Source organism: Saccostrea cucullata, unplaced genomic scaffold, assembly GCF_032062105.1.
Source record: "Saccostrea cucullata isolate Sc308-1 unplaced genomic scaffold, CSIRO_AGI_Scuc_v1 ctg685, whole genome shotgun sequence".
Taxonomy (NCBI): Eukaryota; Metazoa; Mollusca; class Bivalvia; order Ostreida; family Ostreidae; genus Saccostrea; species Saccostrea cuccullata.
This window is the reverse complement of record NW_026922643.1, coordinates 93446-115267: the sequence shown is the minus strand read 5'-3', so window position 1 is coordinate 115267 and position 21822 is coordinate 93446. Positions and strand designations below refer to the sequence as shown.

The following is a 21822-nucleotide window of genomic DNA, read 5'->3' as shown; positions in this document are numbered from 1 at the left end:
GACTACATGTATAATGCCCATATTTTAAATTTTAGAAACTATTAAATTTAAAATTTATCGTTAGTACACTTATCTTTAACAAAGAAGCAGAGAAGGAGACGAAAAAGTTTTCTAGAGTCAGTCCATGTACGAGTTACTTTGCATTATCCTGACACGTCCACTACTTCCGCTTTTGTTTCAGTGTAAACGAAGACGATGGAGTTCGCCGGCAAAATGTTTTCCTTACTGGTTCTGCTCGTCGTTCCCTTCCTCGTATTAGGTAACTGTTACCATTTGTTTTGAAAAGTTTTTTTTTTCTTGAAGAAAAACACCCTGGAGTAAAGGCTAATCATCAAGTCTTGAAATGCCAAACTGCAAGTGCCATACGTGGCACAGAATCGAATTTCCTCTGCTACAGAAGTACAGTAGAAGATCCCTTTTCTACTGCAAATTTTCAGAACGAATCGGTCCTTATTTATAATTCCTCTTTAAATTCAAGTATATTTTTATACCCTAAATTGTTTTTCTCATAACGCCACTCCTTATGCTTTTTAAATGAATACCTTGACCATGTTGACACTACATTTGTAAATCACCATACCGCGCTGTCTTAACATTCGTACAATGCAGTGAGTCAGAATTTTGTAATGAACTGTAATAGTTGTATATATGGAATCAGAGATCTTTGTAAACATCATCCATATGATTGTTTAGTTACAAAATTTTTGAAATGATAGGGTTTTTTATTAATATGTGGACATATGTGGAAACTGAATCCAGATGTTATGTGTGAAGTTTAATAGTAGGCCTATTCATTTGATGCATATATAAATGATGCATCACAAAAACACTGTCAGATGTATCAAAACATTTGAAATCTATGCTGATGTTCTGAATATATGTTTACTCTGTTGAGCGTTTGTTTAAACAAATTCTGTTTTTGATAGGAAATACTTGTACATCACCAGAGGTCAAGGCTGAAACCTATACAACAACAGAAGCCATTGTCTCCACAGAAACTGTATTTATTGTACAATTTACACTTGCCTGTCAAAATAAAGTCAGGGTAAGACGACAAAGCTTTGTATAAAAATGCTTCCCTTTTATTAAATCAAAAGGTTCTCTAAAATTAAGATTTTGATCTGATTTCGAGTGAAGAAGAATAAAAATAATCATGTCATATGTTTAATGTAATATTTACTTTTTTAAATATCCATTTTGATAAAGAAAAAAAAACCTATTATAATATGTACAGTCATGCTTTTCATTTTACAATATTGTTAACCTTATAAAGTAAAATTAATGTTCAGTTGAAACCTTTAGGTTATGTTGTGGTTCACTGTTATCCATGTTAACATGTAATGTTTTTAACTATCTTCAGGATATGAATTTGTATGCTGAAATTAATGGAAAAACTTTACCAGTTACAAAAACAGATAAACCTGATTTCTACCAGGTAAGTAGAATTTGAAAAATTCCAAAAATAAATAAATAAATAAAAGAGAGAGAATCTTATTATGCCAAATAAGATGAAATATGAAAGAAACAAAACCTTTTTAGCAATATCCATATGTATGTATTGAAATTAGTTTTAAAAACAGGCACGTAGCATCGTTTTTGAAAGTGGAGGGGCCAACCTTAGAAATTTTTTTTTACTTACCTAGAAAGTTGACAAGCAAAAAAAAAAAAAAGGGAAATTAAAAAAGGACCCCCTTGCCCCCCATGTTGTTACGTGCCTGAAAAATATTCAAGTGAATGTGCAATAGTGCATTGGTGTTATTGAGAAATACTATGTATCTCAAAGTGTACAATCTCTTCTATTTTAGATTATAATCTTTTGAAGTCAATCAAATAAATAAAATTTAAAACCATTTTCATATTTGATTCAATTTTTCGTGTAAAAGAAAAACCAAAAACTTAAAAATTTCAATTTAATGCAACTATTTTGATGGAAACTCCTTGTTGAAATAAAGAGCTCTGTTAAAATTTCAAAATTACCAACAGGTGAGCATCAGTGATGATCACAAGAAGCTGCCGGCGGGTAAATACCAGGTCCGTCTGTACGATGAGGAGGGATACTCTGCCCTTAGGAAAGCCCAGAGGAGTGGGGAGTCAACCGACGCCATCAAACCTGTCACAACCATCACTGTTAACCACCCAGTAAGTCAATTACTTGTCACAACCATCACTGTTAACCACCCAGTAAGTCAATTACTTGTCACAACCATCACTGTTAACCACTCAGTAAGTCAATTACCCCTCACAACCATCACTGTTACATGTAACCACCCAGTAAGTCTGTGTAATTCACCTCTGTTTGCTGTTTGTGCATCAGGTTTCAAAACTGTTTAAGAAACTTTTTTTTTAAAAAAGGAGGGGTTAACGTTTGTTTGTGAATCATTCAAGTATGAAAACTTCTTGGAATTTATATGATTTTATATTTGGAGAGATGGAGACAGGGTTAATTGTCCCTTATGGAATATTTTAATATTGACAACAAACAGTTCATATTTTACCAATTTTTTAAATGAAATATAAATACACAAATAGAGAAAGAGAATTTCAATTATATTGCTTCCAATGACTTTGCTTATTAACTTGTACTGTGTTATCATTGATGATTATGTGTAGTCACTGTTTTAACATTTTTTTTTTAAACTGTGTCAAATTGACATAGAAAATAAAAAATTACTTTTGTATCTTGCAGGGAGTATGGAAGGGCCCCATGGTACAGAGTGAATTCGTTGCTGTTTTCATCGCTATCCTTGTTTGGTATTTTGCCTACAGCACCAAAAGTCAACTCCAGTCCTCAAATTAGGAACAAATTTTTTAGTTTATCAAATAAATTTATATTTTGAAAAAGCATCGATTTTTTATACATTTTTTTTTTCAATGAAAACTGTCCACCTACCATCATTAACATTTTGTAATAAAACCATTCCATACAAAATATGTTTTCTGCGTTTTTAAATTCTTTTTTCCTGAACATCAGGAACGGTAACAAGGCTGAATTTCTGCCATTGTGTGAGATGATGAGTTATCTTTCCTACATACATGTATATTGCGTGTTCTTGAGTTCAATCGCATCATCTCGGGTCTTTCCGTTAGAGGTCGGAAAAACAACCTCGAATGTATTAACATCACCGGATGTTAAAAATTTATACATTTCCTGTTTATTCAAATATAGGATAGACGGAGTAAGAGGTCCCTTCTATGGTATATTTTAGGTAGTACCATTACATTGAATAAAGTTAAACTCCATATTCCATAGCATTTATTTCCAAGATCGTGAAAAAGGAGGGTTGTCATGGCGGCTACCATATACATTCGAGGTCGTTTTTCCGCTAGTCGGAAAGGCCCGAGAAGATGCGATTGTTCTTGAGTTCTGAACACATGCAGTGAGACTACCAATTATTTCCCTTTACATTCCTTTATAACATAAAAAACAGCTCGTCTGAAACTTGAGACAGAGTTATTAATTTTACAGTAATTTTTTTTTTATTCCTTAAATACAAGCTTTGGGGGAAATCTGTAGCTTTAGCCAGTTATGCTTTAATATATATATGTAGTAGTAACTTCTGCCCTGTATAATGTACTTTTGCTTACAGATGCAATTATAAAAGGGCATCTCAACACCCTTTTTATCATGCATTAAAAAATAAATGTTTTAAACCATTTTGAATTTCTATAAGCCTTTACATGTAAGTGAGTAACTTAGTAAATTGTTTACTACATCGACATGTTTTATACATGTACAATACGATGGAAAACATTTTTATTCCAACACCCGGCCATCGGACCTATATGTAACATTTTAACAAAAATAAATGAAATATATGTATTACAGCTTGTGTTTTTTTCATAATAATATAAATAAAAATATGAGGTCTGCGTAGAAAAAAATGTTAAAAGGAAAATTACACTTTCTAAATCTGACAAAGTTAGGTTGCATTTAATACTAGTAAATAATCTGATCTGAATTCGAGTATTTTGTACAATTTAACAAAAAGTGGTACTCTTCTAATTCATCTTTTTTGTAATATTTCTAATAATTTTTAAAGAAAAAAAAACTGCTTTTGCTATCAAGGAAATGTGGGTAGAATTAGTTACATCCCAAATATACCATTTGAAAATTATTTAAAGACTTGATTAGATTTTTTTTTTTATTTAAACATTGTTTTTAAAAATTTTATATTTTTGTGCAATTAACCAAGAATACCAAAACTGAATCGTAACTATTTTTAATTAAGAAGGCAACAATGTAAAATATGTTTTTTTTAAAATTGATATTTGTTCCGAAAAACCTGTCACTAATGAATTAACTGAAAATATTTCTCGACATTCACTTTCTTTTATGTAAATGAACTTTTAACCTGGCAATGAAAACGAATTTATTAATGACACCAAAAAAGTCGCAATAAACTTGAAAAATCGTGACTTGGAAACTTAATTAATATACTTTTTATCACTGTACGTAAAGAAATTCTCGGTTTAATGATCTTGTATATTAACCAAATCAAAAGAAGTGCCCAGTACACGGTGTTCTCCTTTATAGTAAAGAAAACTTAATCAATAGGGATAAACATGCATTAATTAACGAATATAACAGGCTACTGTCAGCATAAATTAACGGCGACTTATGGAGGGATGCGAGCCATGATACGGACGGCGCTATTTACGACCTGGACGAAGACAGGTCGACTGTCTCCAGTGTTATCTAATTAGCGATTGGTGGATCCTGTCTTTTTTCCGTTGGGATTTCGCTGTGCAATCTAAAATTCTCGGTTCATGGATAAAACCACTTGTGTATGATATACCTGTACTGTTTTTTATCCCGTATGTGAATTCTGTTTTTATTCCACTTGGAAAGACTGGATTGCTTTTTCCCTGTTTGAGTACTACGTGTAAATATTTTCTAATTTGTGTTCCGCATGGAAGTGCAGATTACAGAAAGAGTTGGGAATTTCACAACAGCGATTTATTGTATGGATTAAATTGTGCATGAACAGATAAAAGAACAATCATGCATGCAAGTTTAGTTTAGTTTAAAAAGAAAAAAAAATTTTTTTAAACCTTAAATATCCTTGTTTGAATTTTGACGTAGTTCTAGATGATGCATTCTATTTTATCATTTGCTTAGAAATATTAAGTATTAGCATCCTTCGTCAAGTACTGTAGCACTATTCAGATTATGACAACTGTTGGCTGCGAATTATCTGTATTATCTGTATTACCATTAACCAGAAGGAAAATGTTTTTCACAGTAGCTTTCTAGTGTTGACGTATTACACAATGGGGATAAATTGAGTCTGCAGACGAAATCTAATATGGTTTTGGTGTTGTGAATAATAGATTCCGTTCGAAGTAATCGAATTTTTGTATGCTTTATGATTGATCCAATATACGGAGGTATCAATTTATGACCGATAAACCCACCAGTGACTTCCAATGAGTTTTAAATTGTCAAGCAGACTGTTTACTGTACTGAAAAAAAAATCCGGATTAGGAGAGACTTTTAATGCGAAACGAAAATATTGGCGAAAACCTGTCCTACGAGTGACCGCTGAGTTTAAACCATCTCGCTCACACCCGAGTTCACCCACCCATGAACTTATTCTGTGAAGGTGGAATACGAAGAAAAAGTGTGCAGCGAATAACGGGAATCGGATATTATTATATCGATGAAATGGAATACCATTTCAAGGACTTGAAAGATATGATATAGGTAAGGATTTATTTACCTTTTGACCTTATCGGACATATGTGACAAGCGAGGGGTTTTGATTAATGCACTGTGTACTAATTAGGTACGTTGCGTTACAGCGTAACTGTCATTGTATATAGAATGTAATGTGAATAGCATGTGGTTGATGAAAACGTTATTTTGCTAAATAGATCTCTCTCTCTCTCTCTCACTCTCTCTCTCTGAAATTCACGTCGTATATACACTCATCAGCTGATCAAGAGTCAATAGACGCATGACTTTATCTTTAGATTTTATTGCAAATATATAGAAGTTTTGCGGGTTTTCTGGTGTATATGTCAATTTAATGATACATAATCGAACAGAAATCCCACTGTGCTATGTATCAGGATCTACATCTCACCACACCCTGTAGCCTATCTCTCACGATCGGTACATTCGTGTAAACAGTTCTTCACCCCTCGGGTATGTTGGCTAGCTTCTACATAGCAAGTATATTACCATCATCACTGATTAACACACATATACAGTAATAATCTTAGCAGCCGTAATCCATAATGCTGCATTGTGTCTTGGAGTTTCGCCATCTTCCTTTTTTCCTCGCCTGACAGAAAAAGACAAAGTGTAGGTGTAAATGACCGTATCACCAGACTTTGTGTGATTCAACATTTTTAGGATATTAATTATGAGTAAATCGTGATTGATTTATCCATGCAGTGTTGATCAATGCATTTTGAGAAGAAAAACATTTTTGTACTTTAAAAATATCTTGACTTGATGCAAATAAACATACATTATGAACAAGGGTCGTTGTAGTGTTTGCAAACACCTGTTTGATCCTTTTGAAAGTTGTCATCTCTTCAACGCGTCTTTTTATTTTTAATTCATCTGTTTTTATATCCGACAGGTGCATCAATTGGAATGTATTCCTAAAATGATTTGATTTAAAGGTAAAAAAATACACATTATTTTAGATGACAATCAATGTTTTCTTATTAAATGGCATTGTTATTGAAAAGTGTTAATATATCCAAACTTAACTTCAGTTTATTATGAAATATTGAACAGCTGCTGTGGAAAAAAAGATGTTTTCTAAGATTGCCTGACCATATTGAAACTGTAGAGGGTCTTCTATGATTAAATGTTTTGCATGTAACTTTACTTAGGATTGGCTATCATATTTAGAAATATTTCAAAATATGCTACAATTAAAAAATATAACCATTATTTACATGAATGTGTCGGCTTTTTTTTAATATTAAGTTCTGTTCCCATCAGAGATAAACCTCTTCACAATGAGACAGAATGCTTAGTCATTCCATTTACAGTATCATTATATGCCCAGATCATGAAAGTTCGTATATTGACCGAGGCACAGAATAAGACGTACGTTCGTCAACTGTAATTTTATGAAAAAGGGTGGTTATTTTCAAATTCCGAGCTTAAAGCCCTGTTCAAAAGAATCGTTGATCTGTATCAAAGATGTATTGAAAACACTCCTTAATTCAGAAATTCCTTCTCTGCACATATCGCATGTTTTATTCATGTCTTCAGTTAATTTGCACCCGTTAGTAGCCTGAGTTCTTTAAAGTATATTTATATTGCATGCATATGATTACCACTCCCCAATACCATGAATACAGATAATTGCTTAAAATGGGTATATCTCGTGTTTTGAAGAATTTAAATATTTAAATACAAACTTTGACATACGTGCATAAAAATTAATAACGAGATGAGAATCGGAACAAACAAATGACACACGACCATATTCTGGTATATCTTTATCAACTACACATAATTATCGACTAGGATTTAAAAAGACAAAAATCAATACGTATACATGTCTACTGATGTAAGTAATGAGTTTATACCTCGCTACCTACCTGTGTATGTCTTTACCCAAGACATATACGATATATCTAAGGAGTAAATTTATTCTGTAAGTAAAATAAGTACGATTTATGTAACTCGCTGTTAACAGTTATTTTTAATCTAACTTCAAAGTTGATTTTAGACACAATGACATGTATATAAGTCCAGTGTTAAGTAAGCACAATTGTTATTTTATCTCCAGTTTCATAAATGTCGTGTCTACACTTTTGTACTTACGATGTGTTACCATGGTTACACGATGGTTCTCAATATCAGGAACATTATACTGGTAGCATCTCATAACCCTGTTTCCAAAGCTAGTGCAAATGCAAGTTTTTGTTCAGACCGCAAATTTATAATCTTTGATTATTTTCTCAGCAGATATAGAAGAAATTCAAAAATGACGTGAGGACACCTGTACTAAGGTCAGCATGCTGAGTTACGGTTGGTTGGCGAAGCTGACCCTGGTTTGGGGTGTGGCATTTTTTACTTGCGAATGTAGTGAACCGTATCCACCCGTATTTGCCTCGCATGGCGACCCAGCCGTATTGGTACTGATGGATATCCACAGATCTATTGATGATAACGGGGTGTGTACAGAATTCTCACCCAGGACGGCTGAGCTGACTTTTACTCTGGAATGGTTAAACCAGGAAATGGTCAATAATGAAAAAAGTATCAAACCAGGTATTTTGGACCAATTTACAAGACATTTACAAAACAAATATTGACTTCGAACATACACTGCACTTTTTGAAAATTAAGAGAATTTTATACTTTAATTCTTAAAAATATTAATGCTTCATTTTGTAAACATGTATGCCTGTCTTCAATTTGTAGCAATGATATGCATGAAGATGTCACAATTTTTTACGATATTTTGTTACTATTGTCATAAGCCTTTTCTAAATTTGATATCTTGAAATTTTTGACGTGGGGTTTTTGAATCTTTAGATTTGTTATTTACAGGTTTATTGGTTTATGACACCTGTGGTGACGTCAAACGGACATTGCTCATCCTTGGATTTGTCTTTGTCTCGGAAAACACCAGCATATCAAGCAAGTTGTTTTAAAATAAACAATTAAAAAATAATTTTTATCCGATATCATATTTTGCACAGACTTATAATATTGTATTTTTCTGTGAAAGTTTTACTGACAACTCAAACATTTACAAGCAATTGCATCAGTCTGTGATTCCTAAAGCCATATGCAGTAAATATACCAAAAGCATGCATATATTTTTTTGCTAACATTGGCAAGCTTTAATGAACATCAGTTTTATTCATAGGTGTCATATCATATGGGAACCCGTCTGTTCGATCTAATATTTCTCACTTCCTGCGACCCTTTGGGATTCCTCATGTTCATATTAATCAGACAGCTCATGTGTCAAGTCAGGATATCTTAGAGATAGACATTGGCACGGTCTCTCCTTGGAAAATAAGGGTAAGAAATTCACTAAACATTACGTGATCTAAAGAGTTGGCAGCACAAATTATTTTTATTAATCTCAGATTACTTTGATTTTAGGACATTATCAACATAGTTATAAACTTTGGCTGGAACAACTTTGCTGTGATATCGTCCAATCATCCATCAGCTATTGCATCACGTGATCTATTTCTGAAGATGGCTTCTCCATACTCTCTTTGCATTACATCTTCCTTTACGTATGAAAACACTAAATCCTATGATCCTTTACCACCTCACGTGATTTTATTTGTGTCGGCAGATGACAGCTATGATGCAATTACATCTAATATGGCCTTTTCTAAAAGTGTTGTCATGGTGACGTCAGATCATTGGGAAGAACTGACTTCAAATTTTACGGACACATTTCTATACCTCGAACACCTTAATACGTCATCGAATCTTGTGCAGTTTGTGAAAAATAAGATTGAAGACATGTCAAAAAATTCCACGATGCTAAATCTATACCGAGAACAAAACAACTGTAATATAAATGGAAGTGAGGGAATTTGCAATGGACAAAGTACTGTAACATATTTACCCTCCCGATTTGTTGGAAGGGATGTTGAGGCCACAATATCAGCATTTACAAATTCCCAGGACATTCTGAAGCACTTTTATTCAAACAACTGCACAAAGTCTGATTTCTCTAAATGTGATGCGATTATAGAATTTAAGGCAGTTCATGCGGATTTTTCTGACGATAGCAAGAGGTTTACAGGGAAGTACCAGATGGTGAATGAATATGGAGGAGAAGTGACATCATTTATCAATCGTGGATACATCGTAAGTATAGTGTGCAGCGTAAAGGCTTTTTTCAAATGAATTGACGAATTTTCAAAGCATTTGTTGTTATAAACTATGTTTTAAGAAATGTGAGAAACTGTTTTGGTTATAGCCAATATTTCTATCCATAATGAAAGACTTTGATGATGTAGTATACTGTTACTGTAATACCTTTATTTTTTATCTGATATTTCATAAAACTGTTTTAAACAGACTGTAGCAGAGATACAAGGCAGACAAATAGAGATAAAGAATACTGAAATATGGAATCAACTTAAAGTCCCGTCAGAGGGCGCCTGTTCTGGTTACTCATGCGTGAACTGTACACGACTCACTGCGCCACCTACTGACGGTGACATCGCTGTGCTAGAGGGAGATGTGAACATAAGATTAGAGTATCCACTCACAGAAATTTCCCAGTTTGGAAAAGCTTGCGGAGAATGGAGATCAGAGGGAGTTATTATGAAAGAAGCTTTCAAGTACGAGTTATCTGACGTGAAAAGGCGGTATCCAAAGGTTTTACAAAATGTTCGATTAGGAGGCGTAATTTCTGACACTTGTCGAGGAAAATCTATGGGGAATGAACAAGATGTATATGCAGATATTAACTATGTAGGTGATGATGAATTGCTCTCGCATATTTCTCTTCCTTCCGGAAATCTTTTCTCTATGTCATCCTTAGGGGTGTCGTTAGGGAGCCCTGACAGTTTGCAGTTCGTACGTGCATCAGTGGACGTACTTCGATCACTAAAATGGACGTACATAAACGTTGTGTATTCACATTCAGAGCCAAATCTACTGACAGCATTTGAAAACTACGTCAACCTAAAAGGAAACGATATTTGTCTGTCAAATAAAATATCATTACCAGGAAACGGAAATTTGACAGATCTGGCAGTAAAACTGCAAGGGATTTTGACAAAATCAAACGGAGGGGCTTTCATTCTGTTGACGAACGCCAAAGACACATCCCATCTTCATAATGCCCTATTAAACATTAAAAATGCTTTCAGTGGGGCTAATTTTGTCATATTTCCTTGGAATCAGAATATAATCAAATACCCAGGCACAATTGCCATTTTGCAATCAGAAAATGTAGTGAACGATATTGTTTCAGCAGTACAATATTTAAGCCCTGATGTAAATAGTACACATTCGATTCTCAGAAGCTTCCACGAAAACAGATACAAATGCAGCCTGACGGTACACCCAGAAATGATTTATCCGGATATTTGTCCGTCTGTTTCAACTTTTACAAACGATACAATACTCACCTCCAAGATGTCTGTCATACGACAAGCGGTGGAGGCGGTGGTTTTGACATTAGATAGGTACTACCAAGACGTCTGTCCATTACAAAAAGGGAAATGTAACAGTCTGACTAACCAAGTCGATTTGTCAAAATATCTGTCTGTGATGAAGAGTGAAGAAAATGGCAAATCGTACAGTGAACTTGTAACAAATAAAGATGTTTTTATTTTCCACGGAAATTCCTCGTACAGGTCAACATCCAAGGTAAATTGGTCAAGTACATATGCTTTAAAGAAAGACAAGCGATAATTGGATTTAACTTTCGTTAACATTTTGATTTCAATTTATTTTTACATGTAGTAATTAAATTAATTCTAAAAAAAAATGCCCATTTGTCAACGAGAGAAAAAAGACCAAATTGTCTGATACTTATAATGCTATCATTGTTTTTCCAAAAATGTAATTTGGAAAAAAGCTATCTACTGTTTTAACCTGGTCTCATAAAATGACATGATTCTATTTCTAGCCAGTACCTTTTTATTTTGAAGATTGGGCATATCGAGAAGGATGGTAATCTTTCAATCAGTGGAAATGAATTCAAAGCCTACAATTCAGATTTCGTTCCTTACACTGCCGTTCATCATTGTCCAGACTGGTGTCCAGAGTGTCTAGGGTGTCAGTCAGCATCAATCCAAAGTTCAAACAACGTGTTTAATGCGGGAGATATAGTTGTCGCAGGACTATTTCCAGTTCATGCAAGTGTTTCATCATATTGCGATGTTTTGGCGACGGATAAACGAGCAGACATGATGATGGACGCCTTTCTATTTGCGCTCGAATCATCCAAAGAACGATATCCCTACCTTCTTCCGGGTGTTCGTCTGGGCAGCCTCATTTTGGATACCTGCTCGGATGCCAACATGGCGGTGCAACGAATCATGAACTTTGAAACCTGTCGAGAAAGCTACAACGATAGTGGAATGATAGCTGGACCAGAAATGCTAACAATGTATGTATCCGCATATACGGGAAATCCCACAAATCAAGTAGAGGAAACGTTGCATAAATATCAGAAGACTTCTCTAGCTTTAGGCGATGGGTTGCCATCTACATCAGATGATGTCACTTCCAGGTTTTATTCTATTCATTCCAAAGCTGGTGTACGCACGATTGCAGAAATTCTAAATTCAACGCAATGGACTTATATAGACGTTGTTCGATCTAATAGTTCAGTGTTTGATTCTGTGGTCAATGATTTTTTGTTGACATGCAAGCCTTTCAATATCTGTGTCCAAAGTGTATCATCAATCCATAGATACACAGGTTCTTCTGAACCAACCTTAACAGTAACCGTGATTTTGGCAAATATAATGGAGATTAGAACGTTTTTTAAATCACTTATATCCACACCTAAGGAACATTCGTTTATTATAGGCGAAATCCTACCATCTTGGAATGACATATCAAACTTTGTGCTTCCAAACAATGTGCGGATCATTGCTATTGAGCGTGTTGGAAAACTTAACACAGACTTGATAAAAGATATCTCTGATGGTTCTTCCATTTCCAAACGCAATCCATGGAAGAAAGAATATGAAGAAGCTTTGTCTTCATGTACTAGTATTTCACCTCAGTGTGAAGCTCAAGCTGATCTTCTGCAAGCTTCAAAAATTGTGTTTGGCGTTGACGTCATGCTCCATGCTCTTCACAACAGATTCGAGAAACTTTGTCCAAACTATTATGGAATCTGTCAGACGTTTGCCAGTGAAGGGGTTCAACTTCAGAGTGAGCATTTCTACAATATATCATTTAGGTATCTTAATGATATTCAGGTAGATTTTTCTTTTAAAAATCTCGAGTCTTGGGCATTCACCGTGAAGAATTTCAAAGGAACGTCACTTATTGATGTAAGTATGCAATACATTTCTTTTACAAATTTTCAGAAATATATGTTGACTGTTACATTTATCTAATAGCCATTTTGTAGGTCTGAAATTGTTCAGCATCGATTGTAAAACTAGAATGTTTTGGAAAATTCAAAGATACGAAACGTTTTGAAAACCTTGAAAGCATTATTACATGGAACTTTAGATCAGTTACAATAAAAATGTTTCTTTTTAGATCGGAAACTACTCGGATGGAGTTTTGCATATGGATCCACTGGGTATATTTGACACAAATGGCCGAATTCTTCAAGGCCAGCAATCTCGGTGTTTCAGTAACTGCCGTTGTGTCGCATTGGAGGACAAAGAAAATGCGACAGAAGAGGTGTCGCACGTGGATCCATACGCCAAAATGGAGTTAGAATTCTTCAAATCTACAGCAGAGCTCAGTAAAGAGTTATGGACCATTATAGTGCTTATTATCGGAATAGGCGGAGCATTCGCAGCGCTGTGTTTCGTTATTTACGTTTTTCATAAAGTGTGCGCCGGACTTTTATCCAAACGCTACGTTGGTCTGGGCATACTTTTGCTTTTTTCCATAATATTTTTGTTTTTATCTGTACTTCCGTTTGTATTCACGCCCAGTGAAATCGTCTGCTCTACAAGATTTTTCATTCCTGGTTTTGCTTACACCCTGTCTTTTGCAACAGTAATGGCGAAAATAATGTCGCTTAGATCCTACAAGCTGATTGGTTTGGGCGGTGAGTTGTCCAACGTGAACCAGTTTCTAACGGTGCTATTCATTACGGGTGTTCAAATTGCGGTTGGAGTACACTTCTGGTACATAGAGGAAAATAAGTTAGGCTTTCTACGCACAAGGCTAGATGAAGAAAATCAACCAGAGTACGCATGCGTATTTGACAGGACTGAATTTGTCAAGTATTTAGTGTTTGTTATGTTTTTGATAGTGCTCTGTGCAATATATTCCATTTTCGTTCGCAAAGAGACAAAGAACATGGGAGAAGCTAAATTCATCATGGTTTACTCATGGTTGTGCATTCCCATATGGGTGGCGTGGGTTGTCACCTTGATTGTTTTGCCGCGCAATTGGGCGGAAGTGATTGTATGCATTGGAATTTTGACATGCGCAACACTCATGACTTTAATTGTATTTTTGCCAAAACTTCATCGAATCTCACGTTTGAAGTATGACGTTGAACACTCAGGAACTCAGAATGGAGGTTATAAATTGGATAGCGACTTTATGTTTGAAAGACCATATACGCTGCCAACATCTTCAAACTCATTCAAATACTCAGAGAAAGCGAATCCAAAGTTTATATCCTCTTTTGACACAAGTCTTAGTTACTGAATTGTATTTGTTGTCAATTAATTAGATCTCTAAATGTTTAGCTATCGTAATAGTGATTTATATTTATTACATGTGCTTAATTTGAATTTGAAAATAAGTGTTTCGAATCTTTAGAATGATGTGCTTTAGAAGTCTTATTCTAAGAGAGTATACAATGCATGGAATGTACATTAAACCTTAAAAAACATTTACATCATCAGTTACATGTCCTGTGTAAAATATATTTTGATATTAAAAGATTTATGATCATAAAATTATATTAAGTATAACAGAATTGTGAACAGTTTGTAGCTTACCTCAACGATGTTGGGGGGAGCTTATGTGATACTCTCGGCGTTGGTGTCGGCGTCCAAGCTTAAGGTTTTTGGAGCAGTTTTCTTTAAAAATACTTCTATGCTCTACATTGATCAGACATGCATGCAAGATACTTTTAGTGTGTTTCATTGTACCAGATAAGGTTTTAGATGCTGCAATTTCAGCAAAGGAATGACCAGGTTAATGTTATTGGAGCAGGTTAACATTTTGGGGTAGGTCTTATTTCCAAGTAACTATAAGTCCTATTGATGACGAAACTTGCATGGATGATACATCTAAGGATGCTTAAAACCAGGTTTGCTTCGTATGCTGGATCCGACCTACATTTTCCGGATGAGTGAATAGGTTAATGTTTTTGGTGTAGGTCTCATTTCCAAGAAATTATGAGTCCTATGATAATCAAACTTGCATGCAAGACACATCTACAGATGCACACTACCAGACTTACTTCGGATACTGAATTTGACCTAGATTTTCTGAATGAGTGAAAACTGAAAAGGTTAGCTTTTTTGCATGTCTCATTTCCAAGTAACCGAGCTCCCCCTGTGTGGAGCAAACTTGCATGAATGAAACATCTAAAGATGCACACTGGTGAACTTCCTTCGGATGCTGAATATGACACACATTTATGAATGGCCCTGAGTACCGAGTAAAGGACAAGATTTGCAGGTCTCCACCGGCAAGTGGTGGCGCGGTCTCCATATGAGTGAAAATTAAAATTCTCGAGAGGAACGTTAAACGATATAAAATCAATCATTCAATCATATTATGGATGGGTGATCAGGTTGAAGTTTTTGGAGCAAGTTCATTCTAGAGCAGTATATGCCATACATGTATGTTGAAAAAAGAGTGACATATTTCATCCATTTAATTATAAATTTAATTATATATTACTTCAATAAATAAAGAATAATTTTTAACTTAGTGATTGAAATTGCTTCCATAAACTGTGCATGAACCTTAATTAAAGATTTTAGTTTTAATTTTACTAGTTTATCGAAATAATTCTTTTAATATGACTTTTCTTATGTGTCTCAAATGAAGGAGCATACAAATACAAAATTTCTACACATTATCGACAGAGCTTATCAAACTATGTAACGGAAAGTAGCTTTAAATTATATATATACATTTATTTATTTTATTTTGTGCTTCTTTTTTGAGTTCGTAACTGGTACAGCTTTGTAAATTATTTATCTGGTGTCTTAAATATTGCACGGGAGATAACTCTTTCGGTCTTCACAGTAAGTGACGACCATACATAGCAAGGCCATTAGTAGCTACACGTATGTATGGTTACGCTCAAGGACAAGTTATCTTTATGCCCTGCAATAAATATGTTTCTGTTATATAATAGTGTTTACATGTATCATGTCCGTTTACATCCTTCAGCTCCTTTGTCCTTCCATCTTGTCCTTCGGCTCAACATTGTATTTAGCTCTGTTTTGAAAAAGTTACTCAATATATTTTTATCACACTTCATATGCTGATACCAGTACATAATGATGAGATTTATTCAACTGCATCAATGTTTTTTACCCTTGACCTTTCCTTTAACAATGACCTTATTTTTTAAGTCAACTGAGTCACTCAAGTGAACTATTGCTTTCCGTTTTCGCCCGTCGTCGTGCGTCGTGTGTTAACATTTGAACATTTTCAGCTTCTTCTCTGAAACCCCTGAACAAATTTCAGCCAATTTTCGCATATGTCATCTATGGATAAAGGGGAACAAAACTTGTGAATTTCACAGTCCCTGCCCCCCCCCTTCCCAATGATGCCCGAGGGATGTGGCCAAAACCATTAAAATTAATGTAACATTTAAAAAATCTTCTTTACTCCTTGGCATCAAGCAGTCAAACTGTTAGCATGAATGCAATGAGCATTGAGTCATCTATAAAATTGTGAAATTCATGGCCCCAGGGTCAGGGGTTCTAGTGCTAGTACGGGGCTATATAGATTATACAATGAAAATGCATTATTTCTTTGAAAATCTTCTTCTCTGCTCCTGGGTATTAATTAAATAAACTGACTAAGTACATAGTTATGATGAGCAAGAATGCCTCTTCCAGAATTATGAATGTTATGGCCCCAGGGCAGGGGTTCTGATGTTAGGGCGGGGCTCTATTGATGATATGGTAAAAATACTAACATTAATTCTTTGAAAATCTTCTGCTCTTAGTAAATCCTTGTCCCGTAAAATCGTGGACAAGTTGTCTAGTGTAAAAAATAAACATCACTGCGTTCTGAAATTTTCACTATTATTTAGTACATATTTTAGTAACATACACAGCAAATTTCAGATAAATATATGCATAAATAAACAAATTATGTGATTTTATGCCATGTATTGTATCACCTTACGGCGCATGGATTATAACGTCAAAATGTCTAAAACAGCGTCACGTTTTATCTTTGCTGAAAATGAAGTTGGATGAGTCCGACTTAAATTAAGGAATTTCATTGACACACTTTCTCAAGTCTCCATAAACAGTCGAAGAACCAATTGGCACCCTCATGCGATCTTCTGAAGATTTATCAGTACGTTACGGACAATATTCTCACCATCATTCATTAATAGAAAATCTCATATCGGCGGTCTACTGTGACAACGTCTTTTGCTATTACATTAGGAGTTTGTCCGTATGTTTTGTACTCCCCAGGGACTTGATCAAATAAGACTTCGCTAAGAAAATTTCTATTTCATTTGTATACTTAAGATATGGTGATATTTTTATAATCTTTTTTCTTCTATGGTCATTTCAAGTCTCTAAAGGTGTCATTACAACATCGAATTAAAACGGAACTGCTCTCCGGTGCGCCGTAACGTCATAAAACGTCGCCATTTTTCGTGTGTTGTGTTTACCTTTTTCCCATTTCGAATGCTCGAAAAACTGCCAAAAATTAACCAAATGCCTTAATTTTTTTACAAAGACTACAAAATTGATTGTGGAATTGAATTAGGATAATTTTAATCCAAATCTTATGTATTTAAAACTTTTATTTTGAATTCAGACTTGTGTATTCTTTAATAAAACTTTGGTTTTTTGTCCGTGCGCCGTAGGACAATACCCCGTGCACATTCCAGCATAATAAAATCTTTATATTTGCCTATATTTTATCAAAAAAATTATCATGCACTTAAATATGATAAATAAACATTTACTGAAATTTTCAGCTTAGTGCGCCCATTACTTTTCGAGAAAAACGTTTTGTCCACGATTTTACGGGACAACCCTCGTATACATAGTTATGGTGAGCAAGAATGTCTCTTCAGAACATTGTGAATTTTATGGCCCCAGAGTCAGGAGTTTAGACAGGGCTCTATTGATTATATAGTTAAAATATACATTAAATCTTTTCTCTTCTCCTGGGTATTAAGCAGATGAACTTCCTATATAGCTATAATGAGCAAGAGCCTTTCTTCCAGAATTGTGAATTTTAAGGCCCCTGGGTCAGGGATACTATAGAGGGGGGCTCTACTTATTTACTGAAAATGAATTAATTGTTTGAAATCTATTTCTTGGTATTAATCAAACATTTTTGATAAGCAATGGTGCCTTTTCCAAAATTGTAAAAGTGTGGACCTAGGGACAGGGGTTCTTGTGTGGAGGAGGCACTACTGATTATTGCTGATTATTACTGATTAGTTGAAATGCATTTTTGTTCCCCTACCCTGCCTATATATGGGTATTAAGTAACCAAACTTAGCAATTGCTTCGTGTATGATTATGACAGGCACGTAGCATCGATTTTGAAAGGGGGGGGGGCAGCGACAGAAGTGTTTTTTCACTTACCTGAAAAAGTTGACGAGGGAAAAAAAAGGGAAAGGAAAATTGCCCAAAGTCGAAAATTCTATTTCGTGTATGAGGGGGGCCAGGCCTGTTGCTACGTGCTGTATGATGAGCAATGGTGCCTCTTTCAAAATTGTGAATGCCATGGGATCTAGCTTAATACATGAACCAAATGCAATCATTGGAAAGTTGTTACATGATGATCAGTTGACCTGTAAGGGCCATGAGCCTCTTGCTTCTATTAATGGTCCTTTATGTTTTAGCTCACCTGAGTTGAAAGCTCAAGTGAGCTTTTCTGATCATCCATTGTCCGTCGTCCGTCCGTCCTTTCGTCTGTATACTTTCACATTTTCAAGTCCCCAAGAACCACAGGGCCAATTTAACCATGCAAACTTGGCACATACAGAGATCCTCGGGTGAACATGGTGAAGGGGAGTTAAAATTGTTGAAATTAAGGAACAAGTCCCAAGTACCCTTCCAAGGGGAGATAATCAAGAAAAGACGAAAATAGGGTGGGGTCATTAAAAAATCTTCTCAAGAACCACTGGACCAGAAAAACTGAAAATTATGTGTAAGCATCCTAGGGTAGTGTATATTCTAAATCGTTCAAATCATAACCACCGAGGTAAGGGCGGAGTCACAATAGGGAATCCAAGTTTGACAAGTAGGGAAAACCTTTAAAAATCTTCTTCTAAAGAACCTCTGGACCAGAAAAGCTGAAACTTTTATACAAGAATCCTGGGGAAGTGTAGATTTTAAATTGTTCAAATTATGACCCCTAAGGACAGGGCGGGTCACAACAGAGAATCCAAGTTTTACATTGAAATACATAGTGTAGATTTTAGATTGTTCAAATTATTACTTCCTGTCTTAGTGTATTCTACATTGTCCGAACACCACCCCAAGGAGTAGGATAGGGTCACGATACGTATTTCAAATGTACATGGGGGAAATCTGGTAAAGAACAGCATAGCCAATGTTACTCAGGTGAGCGATGTGGCCCATGAGCCTCTTGTTTTACAGTGCTACTTTATATGATTATGGCATTCGTGTCTACAGAGGCCATTTTAACAGGCTGAACAGCATACAAAGTTCAAGACTGTTGTAATAATTATTGTAAAAAAGAGGCGTCATATATTTTTTGTAAGTTTTTGAAAAGCCAAACAAAAAAGCATTGTTACAACGCACCTTGAAAAATTACGCACTTTGAAAAAAATTTTCAAAGTGCGTTAAAATTTGATTTTCCACTTTGAAATTTTTTTTTTCAAAGTGCGTTAATATCGACCATATTAACGCACTTTGAAAAAAATGTAAAGATTGATCAATATTCCTTCAAATAATCGGTATGATAAATAACAGATCCTGGTTTGATAACTTTTTATGATAAAGTCACTGTAGGACCTGAGATATTGACGTTTTAAATATTTAAGGTTTTGATAAAATAAAAAGGAAAATTAAAGGGTCTTGAAAAAAAGAGTGACGATTGTTTAAGTTCATTAATTCGTTTCTTCTTTTTTTTTTAATTCTAGTCTTTGATAAGTAGATGTAAATGTGTATAGGGGCACTAACAGAGGACAGCTTCAAGCAACTTAGCATTTATCATAATAAAAAGGGGCCAATTTGATTGTTCAAATCTATGAAAATTCTTTCTCTCTCATACGTTTTACTGTACTTAAAAATTTCTAGTTTTCATCTGTTTTAATTAACTCATTTATTATTGAAAGTTTTAAACATCATACCAGTTAGGTAAATACATAATTATATGAATGCTTTGATTATAGCATAGACATCGAGACTGGGCGAAGGGCCAGGGAAGGGGATGGGGGGCTAAGCCCCCCACTTATTTTGGAAAGATATATACATCGTATAAGCATTGAAAATGCAGCGTACCCTTTTTAGGTTTATTGCTCCCCTCCCCCGTTTTTTACCGATATGTATTGGAAAGATAAAGATTTGAACTGAGGGATCTTATACCCGTCTTCTCTTTTCGACGGGAGTAAAATCAATTCATTTTTGAGGTTAGGGTTAGGCTTAATTTTTTGAAAGATAAATAACAAATAAAATCTTTCCATGACTAAAATATGATTTTTTTTCAAAGTGCGTTAAGTGTCTCCATGGTAAAATATATTGATGTAGACTCTTAATATATCTTTGAAAATTTTTTTCAAAGTGCGTTATATTGCTTTACCCAAATTTAACGCACTTTGAAAAATTTTTCAAAGTGCGTTGATTTTGTCCCAATTTTAACGCACTTTGAAAATTTTTTTCAAAGTGCGTAATTTTTTCAAAGTGCGTTGCCATAAAGCATGTAATTCAAATATCAAATGTAAACAATATTTTTTTCATGATAAATTTGATTTTCCAATAAAAATGATTAATGGTAATGACAATTCTTATATTTAGTTGTTCTACATGCTGACACAGTATTTCTTGGAAGCATTTGTAGATGTCAGTATAAAACACATACATATCTAAACAATTAATGTATCACTTTTACGAATGTAATTTGCATATCAACATACATATAAATCTAAAAGTGCATATTGGGATAAGCAAACACTATGTAAACTGGTGTTTTGCTTGCATTCTAATTGGTGATCATATTTTTAAAATGCGTTTCATGATTATATGTGTCTTGTATGCATGCTTGCATAAACACAAACAAATCGTGTTTTTATATTATTAAAGGTATTCTGTTCGTGCTCTGATTATTAATTCACAATATATTTTACCACTTCTATGAGGTTGACGACCTCCGTAATTACTTTATGCTCCCCATGCACTGTTATTAATATGTAGCTAAACAAGCACTATAAAACAGAATGTAAAGTCTGTACCATTCAAAACCAAGCCAATCGTCTTCAATAACCCATTAAACTTAGATGTTATGCCTCTTGAATATAGCTACCTTATTATTTACAATGACAATATATAATTTTAAGCTCAAGGTCATTTATATTGCTTTACCCGAATTTTCTCTGACCGGATTAGGCTAGCCGGGTAGGTCTTGTGATATCTCCCAGCACAATTTAAATGCTAATCAGCAGATTGCTAGTGGTCACATTTGCTGACTGTATCAGATTTATATATTTATGACGTGATTTTATCTTTATCTACAACATTTATTTGTTTTCTAACAGGTAGCTACAGACTGCGTTTGGAATTTGAGGACTGTACGATTATCACTATTTCAATAGATCATACTTCCTAACCTGGTCGGAACATTACAGTGTCTTGACCATTCATGCCCTAGGTACACTCTTATTGGGCAGTCATGTGTACTTTTACAACAAATTGATCAAGGGTGTCTAAGCTTGAATTTTATCGACAAAATGGTGCAGCACTTTTTGTTATATTCATACTGAATTAAAAAAATAAAACAAAAAGAAATTA

General features: G+C 34.6%; 2 protein-coding genes across 4 annotated transcripts; both read left to right on the top strand.

The window, feature by feature from the left end:
• Positions 1-116: 116 nt before the first annotated feature.
• On the top strand, positions 117-2929 carry LOC134262129 (translocon-associated protein subunit delta-like). The gene is made up of 5 exons (XM_062744517.1): positions 117-259; positions 927-1045; positions 1361-1435; positions 1984-2139; positions 2687-2929. The coding sequence occupies exons 1-5, from the start codon at positions 196-198 to the stop codon at positions 2795-2797; spliced, it is 525 nt and encodes a 174-aa protein (XP_062600501.1). The 5' UTR covers positions 117-195; the 3' UTR covers positions 2798-2929.
• A 2250-nt stretch (positions 2930-5179) lies between these two features.
• LOC134262138 (uncharacterized) lies at positions 5180-14577 on the top strand. 3 transcript variants are annotated; one of them, XM_062744530.1, is made up of 8 exons: positions 5180-5704; positions 7940-8245; positions 8528-8617; positions 8850-9007; positions 9092-9817; positions 10031-11332; positions 11617-12975; positions 13190-14577. In XM_062744530.1, the coding sequence occupies exons 2-8, from the start codon at positions 7990-7992 to the stop codon at positions 14321-14323; spliced, it is 5025 nt and encodes a 1674-aa protein (XP_062600514.1). In that variant the 5' UTR covers positions 5180-5704; positions 7940-7989; the 3' UTR covers positions 14324-14577. The 3 variants fall into 3 exon arrangements, with proteins under 3 accessions (XP_062600514.1, XP_062600513.1, XP_062600515.1); XM_062744529.1 differs by having other exon boundaries at positions 7937-8245; XM_062744531.1 differs by lacking the exon at positions 5180-5704 and adding an exon at positions 7556-7625 and having other exon boundaries at positions 7937-8245.
• Positions 14578-21822: the final 7245 nt, after the last annotated feature.